This window comes from Numenius arquata, chromosome 3 (genome assembly GCF_964106895.1).
Source record: "Numenius arquata chromosome 3, bNumArq3.hap1.1, whole genome shotgun sequence".
NCBI classification, from domain to species: Eukaryota; Metazoa; Chordata; class Aves; order Charadriiformes; family Scolopacidae; genus Numenius; species Numenius arquata.
The window spans coordinates 12,718,653-12,737,984 of NC_133578.1; the positions used below are offsets into that span (position 1 = coordinate 12,718,653).

Below are 19,332 nucleotides of genomic sequence, written 5' to 3' on the forward strand. Positions count from 1 at the left end.
GATAGACTCCAAACGGGAAATCCAGAGGTTGTGTTAGTAACACCAAATCCAAGCACGGCAGTCACAGCTCTGTCACACCGCAGTATTTTTCTGGCACTTCAAGTTTTAAGTGATGAAAGGTGACAGAGTGACTTTGATAATGGTAACGACCCACCTAACCCAACCTCCTTCCTGTGGCACGGCTAACGCTCGGAAAAGTTACCTCTTCTGTTCTCGGACAAACGTGGCTGGTCACTTATGCAGGCATTAATCTATATCATAGATTAATGATTTCTGCCCCAAATAGCTTTTGTAAACCCCATTCAGTTCTTCTAAGGTCAAAGGGGGATGGGCGAGAGGCCAGAGCACTGCCATAGAGAAGAAGGTTGCTTGCTTGCCATCTCAGCCTGAGTTTTTCTTTCCTTTCCTGTCTTTTTTCCAGTCTATCCCTTAAGGTAGGGACTGTACGTTATGTGCAGCCATTAGCCAAGTGGGCTTTAATTCCTTTTGAAACCTCTAGATGCTACTGTCACACAACGAGCAGGAAACAGGCTGCCGTGCTCTCAGCCTGTTGGCAGCCAAGCAACACCCTCGGTCCCCGCCTGCTTCAGCGCAGGCAGAGGGAGGAAAGCGCAGCCTCGCAGCCCCGGAGCATCGGTTCAGGCCAATTCTAGTTTAGAGTATTTGACATTTGAAACCTGAATCTGTGAAGTATTGAAGGAGGGGCTGCACTTAACATTTCTGATGGGGAAACAAAATGCAGTTTATAGGCTTCTACTTAAAGCAGCCGAGCCCTCTGCTGTGATTTCGCACTGACTGTTCCCGCGAGCGGCAGTTCTCGCTCTGAACATACAGGCTTGACTTCACAGCCCTGATATAGGCTTTGCTGAACAGCAAGCAGGTTTAAGTACAAGCTATGTAAAAAAAAGCCAAACAAATTAGAGGAACGATTTTTGCAATTGTGGGTTACAATGTATCAAGTGCTAATTTCACAGCAGCCACATCTTAACTTGAAATTTCCGATCCATGAGCCTCCTTCAATCAATCTGATCAAAATACCTTTTGCTTGCCTGACTTTAGGGTTGCAGCTGAACTGTTCTTCCATAATTAAAAGACCACTTAATATTCCACAATGCCCTCCAGTTTCATGGTGACACTGTCAAAACGAGAAAACCTGATCTCATTATCCTAGCAGTAATTAAAGAGATTGGCAAAGCCAACTTCAGTTAATTTGCTTGCTTTGTTTTGGCTTTGAATGCCTGACAAGACAAGACAAGACAATACTCGGCAAGATCTCACTTGGGTCTATCTTCCGATGGAAAGCACTATATAAAGTGAGCAGTGTTCTTACCTTAAATATTTGGCTTCTGTTTTCCCATTTTAAACATTAATAAGGCTATTACAGAAACAGGACTCTTGAGAGCTGTTAAAAACACATATGATCACACTTTTTTTTTTTTTTTCCCCCTTTTGTAAACAGAAAGACTCCTACTCACTCAGGGCCAGTTAAAACGAAAGGTTAGGAATAATACACTGCAAAAGAGTTTCATCTAAGTATTTATGCCTTCCTGACCTTAGCAGCCAGCCAAAATGTAGAGCCCTGTTGGCTACTTCTGTGTAAAGGAAAGCCTACAGTGGAGACAAACATTTATTTCATGTCACAGTATTAACACAGAAAGAATAGTGGGAGTCCTGGTTCCCTGAAAACAAGAAGAATAAATAAAAGTGTTTTTTTTCCTCACTGCTCTAAATATCACACATGGAAAAAGGGGAAGGTATACATGCACTCATCTAGATCTTAGTAGCTGGTCTGATGCAAGAAACTTTTGTGACTGATGACTCATCGGTTCTTAGATAGTGTCTTGGAGAGCAGGAAAAGTACACTGGAAGGAGGAGAAACCCTCTTTATCTGTACCTCTCTGGAAACATCTAGACTGGCTTTGGTTGGAGCAAAGAGCCCTATTTCACTTACAAAAGGCTTTTATGGGAATAGCTCCCAGTGAGGAGAGGGCATGGTGGAGGAATGCAATGCTACAAGCTACTGTTAACCTTCTTCAGCACATCGTTATTTGTTGCCTCAAAACAGATGACTGATGGACTACAACGAGATGGCTTCTGAAAGAAATGTTTAGTAGTCTGTTTGAGGTACAGGTCTTCTCTACAGCACATGGATATCTAAGCTGGTCTATCTGTGCATTTGTTGTGCTCTGAAATAATGCACAAAGACCCCAGTCTAAGTCTGGCTGCAACAGCCACATTAGCCTAATGCTATGCCTAATCTAACAGGTCTAATGGCAAGGGACGCATATATCTGGAGTATCATTTGGAGGACATGTCCATGGTCTGTCACTCTCTGAAATGCTCCTGATGCAAGCTCCCACACAGCCCCGTGGACTCACCGCTGCTCCTGCAAATGTCATTTTGAGCCCAGCTCCTCAGAACATACATTCCCGTTCAGTTATTTTTACAGCTAGTGAGAGAAGAGAAATGGCAATTTTTGAAAGCCTTGTAACTCATACAGACCCGACCAAATTTCATAGGGAGACATCTAATTCCCAAGACTGTATCTGAGGCTGCGTTTCAAATGCCTGCTGCCAACAGTAGCTGAGTAAGAGTACTTAGGAGAGCTTGAGTGATTACTTCAGAGTGGAAATGTTAAGGCAGCCTAAATATAGAGCTTGCTACCATCTCTATGCACTCATTACCATAGCATCACAGTCCTAATTGTCTTGCCTGTCTCGCAGCGGAAGATCAAATATAGTGCACTGCAAAAAGAGAAAAGTAAAGCTGAAAACACTTGTAGCAAAACACACTTCTGGACTGAGGACCAATTCCAATCTCAATTCTGTCAACTTCAGACAGCTGAACTCCGAGATGTACCAGAATTTCAGCAAACAGCGCCGATGCCCTTCGGTTCGTTCTGTTTGTGTTATCATGAGCTGTGAATATTAAACTCTGCTTTTGGTAGAGGAGTCTCCTACAGCAGTTTTCAGTTCGGGTGAATCACTCCATGACTCTACTGAAAGGCTGCACATAAAAAGAAGCAGCCCACAAAAAGAAAAGCATTGCTTCAGTCCTGGCTCAAGTGAACGGTGACATATTGCAGGAAGGTTTTCCTCTCATTCTCTTATCTTCTTATCAATGATCGTTTTTTCTGCATCATTAAAGAAGAAAACTGAGTCACGAAAAATAACCCAAAAAACCTCTGGTTACCAAGAATCTGGCTAAAGCTTGCTGGAGAATGCTGCTCTCAGAAATGATCTTCATGTTCAACTTCAGGCAAGAAGTTACATGGAAGTTCACTGGAAAGCATAGGTGAGCAAGACCAAGATGCTTTGCCTTGTAAAAACACTAACTCTATTCAACCAGAAATTTCAGACAGATTAAGCATGAGACATCCCTGAAATGTATCCAGGAGCCAAGACATCACCTCTCATGGATTCCCTCTCATCAAGAGGGAAAAAACCCTCTAAAAATCTGTGAGAGCAAGAAAGTCTCCGAACGGTGGTGTAAGACTGAAGTGTGTGTGTGTGTTTATTCTGGAAAAACCCAGACTAACAGCTTTCAGAACACAAGATTGATTTTATGGAGATTTTGATTGTTAGGGCTAAAATTTAATTTCTTGAGCCTTCCTAACTTTCCTATAACCAAAGGGAAAAATCCACTGAAAAAACATTACAGGAAGAAAAAAAAACACCTTAAAGTGCTATTACATAGCTGCCTTACATATTGACAATACATCATTATACACAAGTTCTCTCTCCAGAGGCAATGCTGTTCAGGTTTATCACCATCCTGTTCAGTAGCTGAAGCAGGGATAGAATAGTTATCAAATGAAATAACAGTCCATCAGAGACTGTGGACCCCAGAAGAAGTTCCTTGGAGTACAACCAGCCTTCCTGATGTTATTGGTAGTTCCTCACAACTACTATTCAGCGTATAATAATACCAGGTTAGTATTCATAATACTAATGCATAATAATTATGCATAAAAATTAATACCAAATTAGTATGCATTTCTCCTTTATTCCATAGTTGGTATAGTTTAACACAACTCTAGCAACATCTGGGATGGGAAGATATCTTTATCTTAAAAAGGGAAGTCCCACAACGTTTTATGGTTTTACCAAAGAAGTGGGAGCTTAACTACAGAGTTACAAACTTAACTCTGCACAACACTAGAATGTGAGCAATGTATGACCAGCTCTGAAGAGCTCTTCAAAAAGGAAATAGAGCACGGCATATTGTTCAGATGAAGTGGTCTGATCATGAATACCGAGCTGTTGCAAAAATCTGAACTTTTCATTTTGGTGCTTAAACAGAAGTGGAGCTATGCTGAAAATGTGACCGTTGATCTCTGTGTGCCTCAACTGTAACAGAAGGAAGATGCCTTATTTTTTTACCGTGTAAGTATTAGAAGGAAAAAGAAGTACTCACAGTATCATCTAATCATACACCAAGAATCACAGTTCCCTTCCAACAGAATTGTGAAACAACTTTTTGCTCTAGAGAGATCTTGCAGGGAAGGAACACAATTACATCCAGTGGTTCAAACAGATGTGCAGAAAATTGAAAGTGGGATCCCTTGACCTTCCAGGTAACTCCTCCTTTCTATTCTTAAACCTCTTTCACTTTAACAGTTTGTCTCCCAGTCACCATATGATGATATAGTAAAAATACCCCTGCAATCCTAGTTGCTCTCCTGTTAAAATATGTACTGCCATACACTGGTTTATTGATTCAAGGAAATAAATCTCTGCTGGAGCTAATATTGACTTTTGTTATGAAAATGGAAGTGAATAACTAACTGAATATTGATTTGAGAGAGAAATGATATATGATAAGCTCAAAAAAAAATTAAAATAAAAGTAAAATGCAGCATGGAAAAGAATGCTTCCACGGAACATTTTTAAAGTATAGTCAATTCCAGACGACAATTACCTGATTATTAGGAAAAAAAGTCTGTTGTTGCCAAATGTCTTAAAAGCACCTAGGAATAAGAAAGATGTGCATTCCTCTCTATGATTACTCCATAGGTTTCTATTTATATTACCTGCTCTGGATCCTAACAGCAGTTACGAGCTGTTCTGTTAAAGCTTGTTTCAATTCAGCTACTGTTCTCAATGTGAAAGGCTTTGCAAATGGAAGATTCATTATTAGCTGCTCTGATGTGCCACAGCAGCATTACCATAGCTGCAATTCATCAGCTCTTCTCAAAGCAGGCATATTTGCAAAAGGGATGATCCATTAGTAGGCACCATGATGTACAGTGCTAACATCACCATATTTAATGAGTCTAATTAAAAAGAAATTCAACACATGCTTTTGAAGCAAATAGGGATCAAATTCTTGGCCAAACTCAAATATTTAACTCATTTGGATAACTCTGTACAGTGATGTGGTTGGTACCATGATTTTAAACCGTGGTTCAAGCCTAGAAACATGCCTGCAAAGCCAATGCACGATACACAGTGGTTTCACTGCTGACTCGCAACCCCCTGCTAACACCCCAGATCCCCCCATCAGCTGCACCCCTTCCGGCAACCTCTGCCACAGCTGTTTCTGTACAAACTCACTAGAACCCAGCTGAGCGCTCTGATTTGGGTCAGTGCATTTGTACAGGAAGAGTCTTCTGTGAAAATGGAAAAGACTGGTCAAACAGCAGCCCCTTTTGGGGGAGTTCCAGAGATTTGTTACTGAGAGGCCTTGAGGAGTCAAGAGCTTCCCTTCAGCAAATCCAAGCTGGAGCATCACAAATCAGTTCCTTCAAGCTGAACTTTAGGATCAGCCAAAAGGCAGGATGCAGATTTTTTGAAGATTTAGCTGGTGCCCTTTCAAGAGTCTCTGGAGTAGTTAGCGAACATGCCTTCCTGCTCTTCAATCTGTTCAGCAAAGTGACAATCCTCACATTTGCATTTTCTGACATACACTGGTCATTGCCAAAACTCAAGCTGTGGAGCACAGGCCAAAGGCAGCTGGAGGCAAAGGCCACAGCACCCCAAGGCAAGAATGCTTCAGATGGCTTTTTTTTCCCCTTTTTCCTTTTTAAATAACTGAAAGCAATACGCTAACTGCTTCACTAGACTAGCCTGGCCACTGATCTGGTCTTACTGGCACTGAATTTCTCCAGGTAGACGGAAAGACATGGGGGCTCTGGTTAGGGGTTACACCCAGAGCCGTGTTTTGCAATAGCCACTGCTTTAGGCAAGCGTGCAGGCTCGGGATTTCTGCTAAAACCACCAGCAGCGATGTGGCCAACAAGAAATGACATTTGGGGCCAATGTTCCGAGCACTGCATTTTTAAACTCCAACTCCAGCAGTGCAGATGATGAAAAAATACACAGCATTACACACAACCCCGGGGGGGGTGGAGCGAGGGCTTCTGCGCCAAAACCACCCCCTTAGAGCGAATCTGCAGAGCCAGACACACGTATTTCGCAGCTTCAGGCTCTGCTCATCTTCAAAATTCCAATGTAAAGACTCAAAGTCTCCCAAAGGATACCTTTTAAGATACCATTTATAACCGATTCAAGGCTGGAATGTTTTTGATTGTTCTTTGGCTTCTGCAGAATTAAATGTTTAATTAAAGGACCACCCCTATTGAAAAGAAGATACAGTTTAAATGCTACCATACTCTGTTAAAGCGAAAAAAACCTTTCTCCAGGGGCGAAAAAGAAAAGACACTATTACAGATTAAAAATGAAAATTAGTAATCTTTCCCTGTTTTTGAAAGAAGAAACACTTCTTCCCTCTTAAGCAGTTAATTTTACAGAAGTTTGAAACCCCACAGAACTATGAACTGGCCAGTTTGAAACATGGGAATATGCCCAGTGCTGCTTGTGGGAACAGGCATATGCCCTTCTAAAGTCTTAAAACAGGTTCATTTTCTTTTCCACAAGAGCACAAACTGGCAGCAAGAAGCACCTTGGCAGATCAGGGCTATACAAATAAAATAGGGATCCCAGATAATCAATCCCTGGCGCTTTCAGAAGTCACTGGGGTGGAATAACATCGTTTTCCCTAACCTGCTCACACCTCTCTGAAACTGTACCAGCCTTAATATTCACTACTGGTTCTCCTGTTTCAACTCATTACATTTTATACCTGCCCACTTCAGCCTTAAACTAAAGTCAAGAGTTGCAACCATCAATCAGCGCTCTGCTCTTAGAGTCCTTTCGTAACCTGCAGTCTGAACCGAAAGCTGCCTGAGCCTGCATTTACCACCACCACCACCACCACGTCCAGTAAACTGCGCCGTGATTCAGATCGCTTGTTGATACATCCTGGGGCTCTAATAAGCAAGTTTCACATTGTTTGGTACATTTACTCCATCTCCTCTGAGTGAAATTTTAATGAGGTTAGGAAAGAGAGGCTTCACTGGGAACTACCAGAAAAGTGGGAAAACAAGGATACTTTCTCAGAGATCTGAGCACACAGATTTCCAGCAGTAAGAGAACTGAAAGCTGCACGCCTCTAAATCTTTTGTGTGCCAGAGGGTGTAAGTGATGGACTTCTAATTTTATGCAGTCAGTGATACAAGAATGATTTGTTTCTTGTCAATCTGATGCATCTTCTGTGAGTTACAGAAAAGACAAGATGAAAAGAGAAAAGAACACTACAGAAATTCTTCCCTTATGGAAGCAGGCAGATTACTAGGGGTATAACTGTTTCAAAATTACCTATTCATTTCCCTATTAAATTGCCAAATCTTTTCCATGCCACACCTAAACACAAAGCAATCATGAAGTTGGAACAAATTTGGAGATCAGAATGAAATACAATTGACTCAAAGATAATAAGCAGGTTTCTCATGAGTTATCTGGTTAAAGCCAGTGGCTCAGCTAGTTGTTTTTTTTTAATCTCAGATATGCACAGACTCAGTTAATAAGGTCCGACTGATGCAAGTAAATTAACTGGTGTGTGCTTCAGCCATCAGATGTATTTTCAAGGCAAAAGCACGAGGGTCCTAGAAGGGCCCAACATCCCGGACTCAAGACAGCCAGCTTACAGAAATATATTATATTTATGGTATGCAGGCAAAGATTAGTTACGTGATTGAGGTCTTCAGGACTGTCACACAATTTGTGGTTTCTCCACACGCACCCCACTTACGGCTGACAAAAGCTGAAGGGAATGGAGATGTTGTAAATTATCTTTTATTAATCTTTCAATGAGAAAGAATATGTTTTGCTTCACAGAACTCTTCCACAAAGAATTAAACAGAAAAGACAAAAAATAGTAGAAAACAGAATTAACTCAATTTGACCAAAAAGATACAGTCCCTAAGATGCATTTCTATTAGCACAACAGCAATTTTATCTACAAGCCTGACACCCAATCAATAAGCAAAGCCTGTTAAGTACAAGTGGCAGAAAACGTTCTTAAATATTTCTGAAATTATTAACAGCAAGTTACCTTTCGATCTTCTTTAAAGACTTCGGCAGCGCTTGTAAAATGCGGAATGGCATTTTTACAGTGTGGGCACCCTGTTTGACATGGGAAGAAAGAAACAGCATAAACATTAGTTGTTAATAAGATACTGGTACAAACTCAAGACACAAGGTGAATTAATGGAAAATTTGTATTAAAAAAAAAACATCTAAACAAGAGTTCTTCAGTTCTGGGAAGAGCAGGAAAAGGCATCTGTAGACCACGTGCCAGCTACACGAACTAAAGCATGTATTTAAAATTCCTCTCACTTCAAGCAGTTTAAGTGTATACTTTCAGTTCAGTGACATCTCATACAAGGACGGTGGCGCAGGGGGCTTTTCTCTATTGCCTGTCCCTTAAGAGCACTGAAAGGTCACTAGCCACAAACCAACAAAATGTTTCCCGGCTGTTGTACCTCCTCATGGGCATTACCACATGGGTTATTACTGCTGTTGCTACAGGCACAAGCTAAACTTGGACACAGGAATTAAGACGGTGCAGTTCCGAACAGGAGATTAGAATTTGGAACGGAAGTTGCTGGATGAAAAACTCCATACTGAAGACCAAGGGGAGTGTTTAGAAGCATTTGGGAACTGCCTGTGTTAGGCCAAGCCTTTGGGATCACAAGGGAGGGGAAGATGAGCAAGTCCAACAGGCCACACATCTTTCACATATGGAGAGTAGATGTCCAGTCCTCGGTTAGGATGACAGCTGCTGGCCTTCCTGGAGACCTTCCTCCTTTCCACCACAAAACAGGGCCCTCAGAAGAGTTTTACAGACACAGCACACAAGAACCCCACAGCTTTGTGTGGGAGATGGGCTGATACTTGTTTGTCACCACCCACAGCATTGAACAAAAGGCCAGTTCATCCCTTGCTTAAACATACACTAAATTTAGTCAAACATTTTAGAAGAAGCCACAGAAGGGGAACAAGAACTACTCTCCTGATTCACAATTCAGATGAGGGCACTCAATTCAGAAGAAATGTTTACTGTCTATGATTAATCTAAACTGCTCTCAAAATATCAATACTAAGTAAGGCTTTGAAGAGGAATATACCTGCCTACTTTTTTCAAACATCACACACAGTTTTTTCCCAAGCAAAGTCTCAGGAGACTATTTTCTGCTTAGACGCAGGGAAAAAAGAAACGGACATACTTCTGTCAAGCCTGTATAACGCTAGCAAAGGCAAAAGAGTTCATCCTGCTATTATTTCTGGATAGGAACAGAACAGAGCACAGATGAGTTGCTCACAGGCTCCAATTACAGCTTATGCTACTGTTGTTCATCATTGTAAAATACTGGTAAACAAGTGGCTGTGTTACTTTTAAGTCAGTACTGAACAAATGCCCTCTTAGGAGGCTGGCAGCCACCATCTCATAAACTGCACTCACTCTTTTAGCTGACAAGAAAAACAGTATCCGTGCATAAACACTGCACACCCCTTTTCACAAAGGAAGAGCTGCACACCCCTTTCATCTTCACCAAAAGGCAATTTCATTGCTTCCATGCACTGCTTCGAATTTTAGAGTTTGTTTTTTTCTTCAGAAGGGGACTTTGAAAGCGCCGCAATGACAGACACGTATAAATACAAGGAGAGTCTACGCAGTAACTAAGAATACCGAAAAGTCAAGGGGACGTTTCCTGGGAAACTGAGGCACTTCTGCAAATCCATCTTGATGGCTTCAAACTCTTTACACAGCACAATGGCAGTCTCTCCTGATGGCAGCTGTGTTCCACTGGGAGATAGTTTGCAAGCTGTAGAAGACCTGCACTATTAAGTTTGTTGAGCAGTTTGGCATTTGCCTGGGAGAAAATGGTCAAGAAAAGGAGGAGGCGGTGGTGGAGGCTAGGGCTCCGGGCTGCTCGTGTGTCCATCAGCCCCCTTCCGTGACCCATCTTCTCTCTCCCCACTTGCCTGTCCTGTCTGCCTGACACCGAAAAGCCTTCTGGTCAGGCCCGTCTCCTGACACATCTTGGATAATCTCCTGTACTGCGGGGTGACTGCCTCGGTTGACTTGTTAACACTGCTCTACACAAATTAACTCAGAACTGGTGACAACATCTAAAAAGAATTCCAGAGAAACGAAAACGAGAAAAATCAGGCACCCCTAAAACACGTACACTTGTTCTAGTCTACATGCTTACATGCTGTAGTTTACTCAAAAGCATTTCCAACTGTTACACTAAAACATAAAGACTCCTAAAAACTTAAACCTTACAGGTTCCTCTTTCTGCTTATGATCTTGAGCTTAAAATTTATATTTCACCAAACAGTAACTTTCAAACCCTCAATAAAAGGTATTTCAAGAGAAATATGAGACTTCATGTCTTCTTTTTTCCCCCTCCAACACCTTTATGATACATCAGTCGATGTGTTTCCCACCTCGTGGATGCTGGATCTATAGAGGATGAGGCATTTGGTAAAGCCTCTCTCTAAGCCCCCACTAAAGTAGCAGCACATTAAGAGCTCTCCATGAGCCACGCTCTTCAGGGAAACCAGAACATGATTCAACAAACAACGAGCATATTCTTTCAGACACAGAAAAGTCCAATGGTGATTAAAAATGCCAGCTGCCATTTTACAGGAGCTAATAGATGGCTGGTAAGAAAACAGTCCGAGCAGCTCAGAGAAGCATCAGAGATGTCCCTTCCACCCTAGCAAGTCACCGCTGCATGTGCTGCTGCACTGTGTTCAATAGGTGGCATCGAGGACTTTGAGCATGGTTCTCAGAAAAGATGCACGTCTTGTAAGGCCAAAAGGGGGCATCTGATTATCTAGATTGCTATGGCATTTTGGAAACGGTAGGCAAAATCAAACATGCTTTGAGGTTACGGGCAACAACAACACACAGAGGAGAGGAGCGCCATGTAATTCAAAATGACTGGCAGAGGAACCTATACTCACAGCTTTTATTGCCTCTTCTTTGTGACCTTCTCACTTTTCCACTCTAATACCAAACGACAAAAAGTTACCTTCATTCACTGATCTGAAGCTCCATCCCTCCTCCCCTCACTTCTCTCTTGGCCCAACCTCCTTTCTTTACTGCACTGTGCTCACAAAACTAAAACACAACCATATGGCTTTTGGCAGAGCTGACTCCAAGTCCAGTAGGCATTTTGTTAGCCTTGGACATCCATCCATGGAACAGATGTGAACATTGTGCTGAATTCCCAAGGAGTTTCAAGGAGTCACCGAAAAAGGGTGAAGGAGCACATCATATGGAATAGCAGAACTTCATCTGTTACAACTTAGAAGGACTGCCAAATGCAGCAAACACTTGGAAGTCACCCAACCCAGTCATTCTATTTAAAGCACACATGCCAAAAAAAATAAAAGCAGAGGTTGATGTCTTCATTTTGACAGACGGAAAACTTGTTCTCCCCATTCCCTCTTCACACCCACAATCACACGTTTATTTTAAGTGTTAACACTATCTTACAGATTTGAAAGTGCAAAGAAAGGAAATGTACTGAGCACTGTACATGAGGATAGGAAGTGTGCAGGCTCCCTACAAAGGATTTTCCAGATGGGCTGCAATGGAAAGAGATTAAACTAGTGGCATCTGAAGGTTTGGGTAAGGTGTCAAGAATCAAAAGGTCCTGCCCCCTTCTCAGTAGTATTTATAGGACAGTAAGTTACTATGGACTAAAGAAATGGGAAGATTCATTCCATTTCATTTTAATTGAAAAATTTGGATAGTACAGTAGGCACACAAGCTCCCTACAAGGCCAAGAGGTGGACTTTCAGTTGAGCAGCACTGGAAGTACCACTTCTGGGAGCAGATCCTTCTAATGTAGGTACAGGGCTTTGCTTTACCAACTTCTTTGTTCTTATGTCATTGTCAAATTTGATCTTAACAAGGTTAACAGCAGATGTGAAGTGAACAGTAATTTCCTGTGCCTGACTTGAGAAATGTGAAAGAAATCTGCTCCTGGAACATCCAGCCTTTCCACAGGATCCCAGCACCGGCACTCAGAACCTCTAATCACTTCTGCAAATCTTGACCTAACTTCATTTCCTAATGCAGAAACACACTTGCATCACCTGGCAGGAAAACAAGAGAGCTTGACGTCTGATGCACATGCAGTAGCATGCGTTAAGGCCGTTCTCTGTTCCCAATCAGCAAACCATACAGCTTTATTACAGCTCTGGCCAGACGTTCTCACCTCTCTGTCCTCAAAATTTTGCACTGTAGAGGCCCTCCCCAGTGCAACCCACGGTGGTATCTGCTCTGTGTGACTGCTGAAGCCTGCCAGGGTACAAGGGCTGCCTGCTTAAACCACAGGTCCATGGATCCATATGGTAACACACCTGCAATAGAGGAGTTTTAAGTTCTCTTTGCCTTTGCACTACAAATTTAAAAATTTACATGAACCCAGTATTTTCTATGGGTTTTTTATCCGCTATTCACCATTGCAAAGTTGGTAAGGGCTAGAAAGGCACACTACAGTACAGTCAGAGCAGGCACCACCACATTCCTCACCTTGAAAACCAAGTAGTTCTCAATTGATCCAGTACATGAAAAAATATGGTTTCTGTGGGTAAAAAAATCAAGAGGAATGGCTGATGAACAGCAGACGAGGGAAATCAAGCAAGCAAGCAAGCAGGGTTCATTCAGACCCATTAGCACTGAGGGGCTGGAGAGGGAGTCAGATTAAATACCCTCTAATTAGAGAGGCATTTAAAGGAAAGATAGTGGGTCTTTTGGGAGATGAAGTGATGGAAAATATATAGCTCAGTTTATTTCCTGTGGACTGAATTTACTGATAGCAGGAACAACTGCATGGTACAATATCTTCTCTGGGTGTCTTTGAGGAAAGAACCAATATGCTGGCTTTGGTCTGGGAACAGAAAGGTGTTGAAGAGGCCAGCACAGAGGCTCGATTCATCCTCATGGAAGCACAGGTTTGAGGACTCTGAAGAAATAAAGAAATTAAGAAATAAAGAAGAAATAATGGCTGAGCTGGATGTGGTTTCCAATGGAATGCCACAAAAAGTTTGTATACATGATGTAAAACAAAGATATCGCATAGGGAAATAGAAAAACTTCCTAAGTGCTCACTTCACCTTGCAAACTATATATATATATTTTATTTTTTTTTAACAAAAAACATACTGAGGAAAAAACAACAGAAACCTATTTGTCAAGTAAGGTAAGAAAGACACCCACTGATATTAAAAACCAACTGCACATTGTCCCAAACATAAGAGTAATCAAGCATATGTTGTGGTAGCAATTCAATAAATCCACAGAAATAATATCCTGTATTCAGAACTGTAAACATTTCCCACAATTGCAGGGTCCCATGGGATGAAGAAGGGATACGAAGAGGATTTCAAAGCCATGGAAGAATCAAGTGAATAACTTACCTTCATTACATTCAAATGGAGAATTTTTCATTGGACAGTTTCTTTTTTTAACCAAGTGAATTGTTTAGAGATGATAGCGAGGCAAAAGAAAAATGCAGAGATTCTTAAAACTCCAGTGTACAAAAGTATTAGGACCAGATGCAACTATAAAGATGTCTCCAGAGCACCACAAGAAACATGCACCCTTTTGGACAACAGTCACCTTATTACATTTATAATAAAATTGTGTGAAATTTTCAGAATTGCCTAAAGGAATCAAGTTCTCTTTCCAAAAGACACAGGTTTCTACTTGCTTAAATATAAAAACCGTCCTTTAAGTTACTTCATGCTTTGTTTAATTTGAAACTACAAAGCCTGGTGATACAATATAACCTCTCTACAGCTGAACAGTACAAGGTTAATTCAGTTTCCTTAGAAGAGTGGAAGCTGTATTAGCATAGCACATAGAAGAAAGGTGAAGCTGTTTTTAATGAATATAAATCAAAAGCTAACAATTTGTATAAAATAGATAAAGGAAGCAAATGGACATCAAAGCAGTATCTACAGTCAGCAGAGGTAATAATGATGTTTTAAGTATATAACGGACTTTAAATGTATTAAAAGCAAAAGAAATCCAAACAATATAGCTATGAAAGAAAATGATGGAGTTGTCAAAAGGAACTTCACTGAATATATAAATGAAAATATTAAGTAGGTGTGCAGAGGGCCTCTATGCCTAGCACCTCCAAAACGCTGTTTGCAGTTCTGGGGCCACAGATCAAGAGCAAGTTCAAACTGGAGGGGGCTCAGAAGACCCACAATAACAGGACTGGAAGGCACATTTCACGGCAAAGGGAGTCTGGAAGCTCAGTGTGTCAATAGCTTAAATCCAATGATTAAGAAGTGACAGAAATCAAAAAGAGTCAGTCTAGGTTTCATTACAACAGGCTATTCAAGCTGGGTGCCAAAGGCTAAGTAACCTCCAGAGCTGGCTGAGAGCTGAAGCCAGTCAAATTCAGACAGGGAATTCACACTCTCCATCACTAGTCATTTTTAGTCTGAGAGGAAACCATTTTCTAAAAAAGATGCTTTCACGCAGAGGTTCTCCACCAGATCAGACTACAGCCTGTCCTTGACTCACAGCACTGAGCTGAAACTTCTGCAGAGATGATACGGTTTTGGTGGCCTTGTGCCAGTCTCCTCAGCAGCCGGGTCTGCAGAGCACCAGCCCCATGGGTCAGGCGAGAAGGGCAGCCCCTGCCGACCCTAACCCGAGCATCCCAACCAAAGTGGCTCTACCAGTGCAGGTCAGGCATTTTGACTTCAGAAAGCACTACCTTACACTTTTTGCCCACCACTAATAGAAAATGATGTATAACCCCACCCATGTTGTTTCTGTGTGCTTTTAGCATCACGTACATAATAAAATCTGGTAATTAAAGTAACAAAGCAGTGTGCATATATTTACATGAGATTTTTCAAAGAGATAGTATAAACAGGCATACATTTTAATGTTGTAGACTGTTTCCATATCAAATGTCCTAACTTAAACTGTCAGCATTTTCATAGCAAAGTCCTTCAGAGGAGATCTGAAAGCCCAGTGATTTGTGAGACAGTGGCATTTGTTCTGTCTGTGCTCTATCCTCAGCATGAGGAAGGGCTCTGCTCCTCCTTCAGCCCCCAGCTTCCTTTAGTACCTCTCAACGGGTGATCTAAAATGCTTTAACTAATATCCATTAATTATGCTTCAAATTGCCCCTAAGAGGGACAGACGCGATTATACCCCTCTGTCATTACACCCAAGGTTAAATGGAGTCAGGAAGAGGTTAAGTGACTCTGGGGGAGCAGGGCTGCAAGGTGCTGACTCCATTCACTCAGCTGCAAAACCATCGGGGCCTCGGAGGGCTCAGCACGTGGCAGGATAGAGCCCTCGGCGTGCAAAGTGCAGAGCAGGGAATGACTTTCCGATTCCCCATCTCTGCTTGAAATCATCGCCGTCTAAATAACAGGGGTAGACAGTGCCCTCCGTTATTGGCTTTTAAATGACTGCAATTCTAAGCAAGTGAAAGCAGCACATTGCACAGCTATCAAAGCCAGCCCGGGAGCTTGTAGACCACAGAGTAAAGCAAAGCCTGTTTCCACTTCAAGAGTTCCAAGCGATTAACTAGAATTAAAACAAGAATATTACTTGGTCAATCAAGGAAAGACAGGCCACAGACAGTAATTGCTCTTATCAGAGCTGAAAATGGGTATACTGCTTAAACCAACACAATTTGTGTAGCTACAGAAGTTATCGAATCCACAGGCAGATTTGAGAAAGGCATTTGGAGATGTTACTGAAAGGTTAATTCGCTTTTGTTCTACCAGTAGAGAATTGGAGGACCTTTTAATTGAATATCTGGAACCAAAGCTTATTTTATGACATGACCTGACACATAGCATAATCATATTTCCAAGACACGAGATATTAGTAATTGAAAAGAGAGGGATTTGTCCTTTGATTTGAAAAAGGTCATGAAATTTTCAGTTAAGCATCAGGTCAACTAGGGCTTGCCTCGCTACTCTTAACAACAACAGGCAACCTAATGCCACTTTCACAGCATGCTGGTGGGTTTTGTTGTTTTTTTCCCCAAGTTATCAGAACTCTTATTCTGTAGCATTTTGGGGGTACACAGAGGAGATAAGGGATACATAAAACCAAATCTTTGGAAACTGCAGCCTTAGACATGAACAACTGCAACAGCAGCAACAAAGTCATCAAAAGAGGCCAAACTACAAAGGTGAGAAGAGGACAAAGACTCAGCACAAAACTCCTGGACTGTTTTATCCGCTACAAAAGGCAAGGATACGACCAACTGCAGTGAATTACAAATGACATGACAGCACTTGGCATTTGGCAACAGGCAATCCTTTAAAATGAAAAGCTGTACAGCAAGCCACTGCTGGACAGGAAGGGTTAAAGAGGAATAGTTACATCCAGAACCGGGCTTAAGTGTCAGTTCCAGCAGACCTGGATTTTCTAGATAAACTGTGTCACTGCCCCACATGGCACAAACAAAGCTGGTAACAACAGTTAACCAAGTCAGCATTAGTCTTGGTTAACTGCAAAAATAGTTGAAGAGCAAGCGAAATCGTTTTGCCATCTAACATGCCAGCGGAGGTAACTGATAACCAAGCGAGAGATAAATGGCTTTGAGTTAGCAGGGGTCCAGCAGAGCACTGGGGGAGGCACCAGTGAATTACACCTGCGCTGAGTGAGGCTCAAAAGCAGCCCCTCTTATGGTAACACTGCATCGCCAGAAAAAGCATCTGTCTTATCGGAAATGGGTTTGACAACAATGTGTAAGGATGAGTGGCATATTCGTAGTTAAATGTCTCCTAACGTACCCCCCAGCTGTGTGCCAGTATGGAGAGAATTTCACAGGGCAAGGGCATGCACTTCCCGCCTCTCCCCCTTCTCACAAGCCTGAGCTGCTTAGATACAGGTAATATTCTTCTCACCAATTCATGCAGCTGTAACGTTTCAGGGTTACAAGAGATTTAAAGCATGCGTGCCGTTTTACAAAACAAAGGGAGCTGGATCATCCTGACAAATTTAAGTGTAATGCCACAGCTCCATGTCAGCCACCTCTGCCACCGCTATGAGCAGTCCCGTGAAGTGCCTCAACAAGTTAAAACGGTTCTCTCGGTGCTAATTAACATCCTCGACACAAGCAGTGGGGCTAAGAGCAGTTTTGACAGCCTGATTGGAGAGACCACTCTATAAATTCATCCTTTATCAAAACCAGCCTGTTAATGGGCTCTGTGGCACCATTACGCACTATTACGCCGACAGGAAGGCACCTCGCTAACGCCAGAGCACCACGAACGCACGAGAGAAACCAGTCAGCAGCAGAGCTAACGTACCAAAATTCTGCAGTGCCAGCCCACGCAGGATTTAAAGCCTCATTATCAGAGGGTCCAGACCTCGCTTCTGCCTCAGTCAACAACCAGGAAATCCCTCCTGCAAGGGTTTTTGCCTTGAAATGGGATTCTTTCTGTTCAGCATGTTTTTAATAATTTTTTGATAGCCTAAGCTCCATTTACAAACACGCACATTTTGTTCAGGCTCTTTGATACGGCCTCCTGATGAAAACTTAACGAGATGTGCTTGCAAGTGACGGGAAAACCTCTTGGTGGGAGCCAATCCGAGGCCATCATGGGACACTGAACTCATCTGTGCCGCTGTTTGCTCGGTGCATCTGGACCCATTAACTGCTGAGCATTTTAGCTGCCTCTGTGCACCCTCCATACAGAACTATGCCACCCAGGTCTGCTCAGCGCCGAGACCCAGCCCGGGCATCCCACACCCAGCAGCCACGGGCTGAAGCCTCACGGTCGGTCAAAATTGCCGTGTGTCGTTACCGCAGTCCAGCTTAGCCAGAACACAGCATTATCTACACCAAACCTTCCCGTGCAAAGGCCGAGATACAGTGCAGTCAGCTTTGCCCCAGCTTACTTCAAAAAATGATAGGGATGAAAAGGAAATGTTACGGCCTTCCTAAGAACAGCTTTTTGACGACAGCTTGGGTCCCAGGAGCAAGCCAGCCGGGCTGGGGCAGCAGACTGGCCCTGGCTGTTAGCATTAATAGCCAAAACAAGGTCTGTACCCACTCTGCACACAGCAAAACCCGCTCTGGCAAGGACTCTCAGCTGAGCGCTTTGTTGTCATTGTATATTCCTCGATGCATAACTTGGCCAGAAGAAACCAGGCAGTTTTTACTGTGAAGACAGAGAAGGAGCATACCAGGATACAGAATGATTAATATTTTGAACAAAGCCTATGGGTAAAATTAATGCAAGTTTCCTTTAGCTCTCAGCATTTTATGCCCTGCTGAGGAAACACACAGGGATGGGCAGGACTAATTTAGTCAGAACTGAAAAAAATGTGTTCCCTATCTGATCTCTTACAGCTGAAGAAATCCCTATCTGATTTCTTACTTACTTCTTACTGATGGCCAGGAGATCACCCATCAGATAGCAGTGATGTCAAGATTTCAGCTTGATTTGAAAGCCAAAGAACTGTTTTCATTTTACATCAGAACAATACCGAGGTACCATCTCCCACCAACACCTTAGAAGAACACAGAGTCTTTTAATGGCTCAAACACCATTCCAAAGTCTTCAGTGATTTTATCAGATGCAACACAGATCAAGCACCCTCATTCACTTCTTCCTCCCCTGAAAGAAAAACCCTACAAAAAAATTTAAGTGAAGAGCCAAGGAGGCTGATGTCTCTTAATTGCGCATCCTCTTGTTGCAGCACAGCCACTTACTCAATACAAAAATACCTCATTAAAATCATCCTCAGTGAATTTTATTTCTGGGTGTTCTTTGGGTAACCCCTGTGGGTCAGGCTTCACCAGAAAATAACCTTCTCCAACTGACAAAAATAATTTCCAGTGAAGTGAAAGTTTCACTGCTGAACAGAGAACCGGAAATCGGCTTCCAGCAAAGTATTTATTAAAAATAACCATTCTGTGAACCCTGTTGAGTCCCACAAATTGAGGCCATTTGGCAAGTTAATAAC

At 42.3% G+C, this 19,332-nt stretch overlaps 1 protein-coding gene across 1 annotated transcript in view; it reads right to left on the bottom strand.

The window, feature by feature from the left end:
• PDIA5 (protein disulfide isomerase family A member 5) overlaps positions 1–19,332 on the bottom strand; it is a 101,809-nt gene that overhangs the window by 3,262 nt on the left and 79,215 nt on the right. Inside the window, exon 15 of the mRNA XM_074145667.1 lies at positions 8,395–8,465. Coding sequence (XP_074001768.1) covers positions 8,395–8,465 — 71 coding nt within the window. The remainder of the gene's footprint in view (positions 1–8,394; positions 8,466–19,332) is intronic.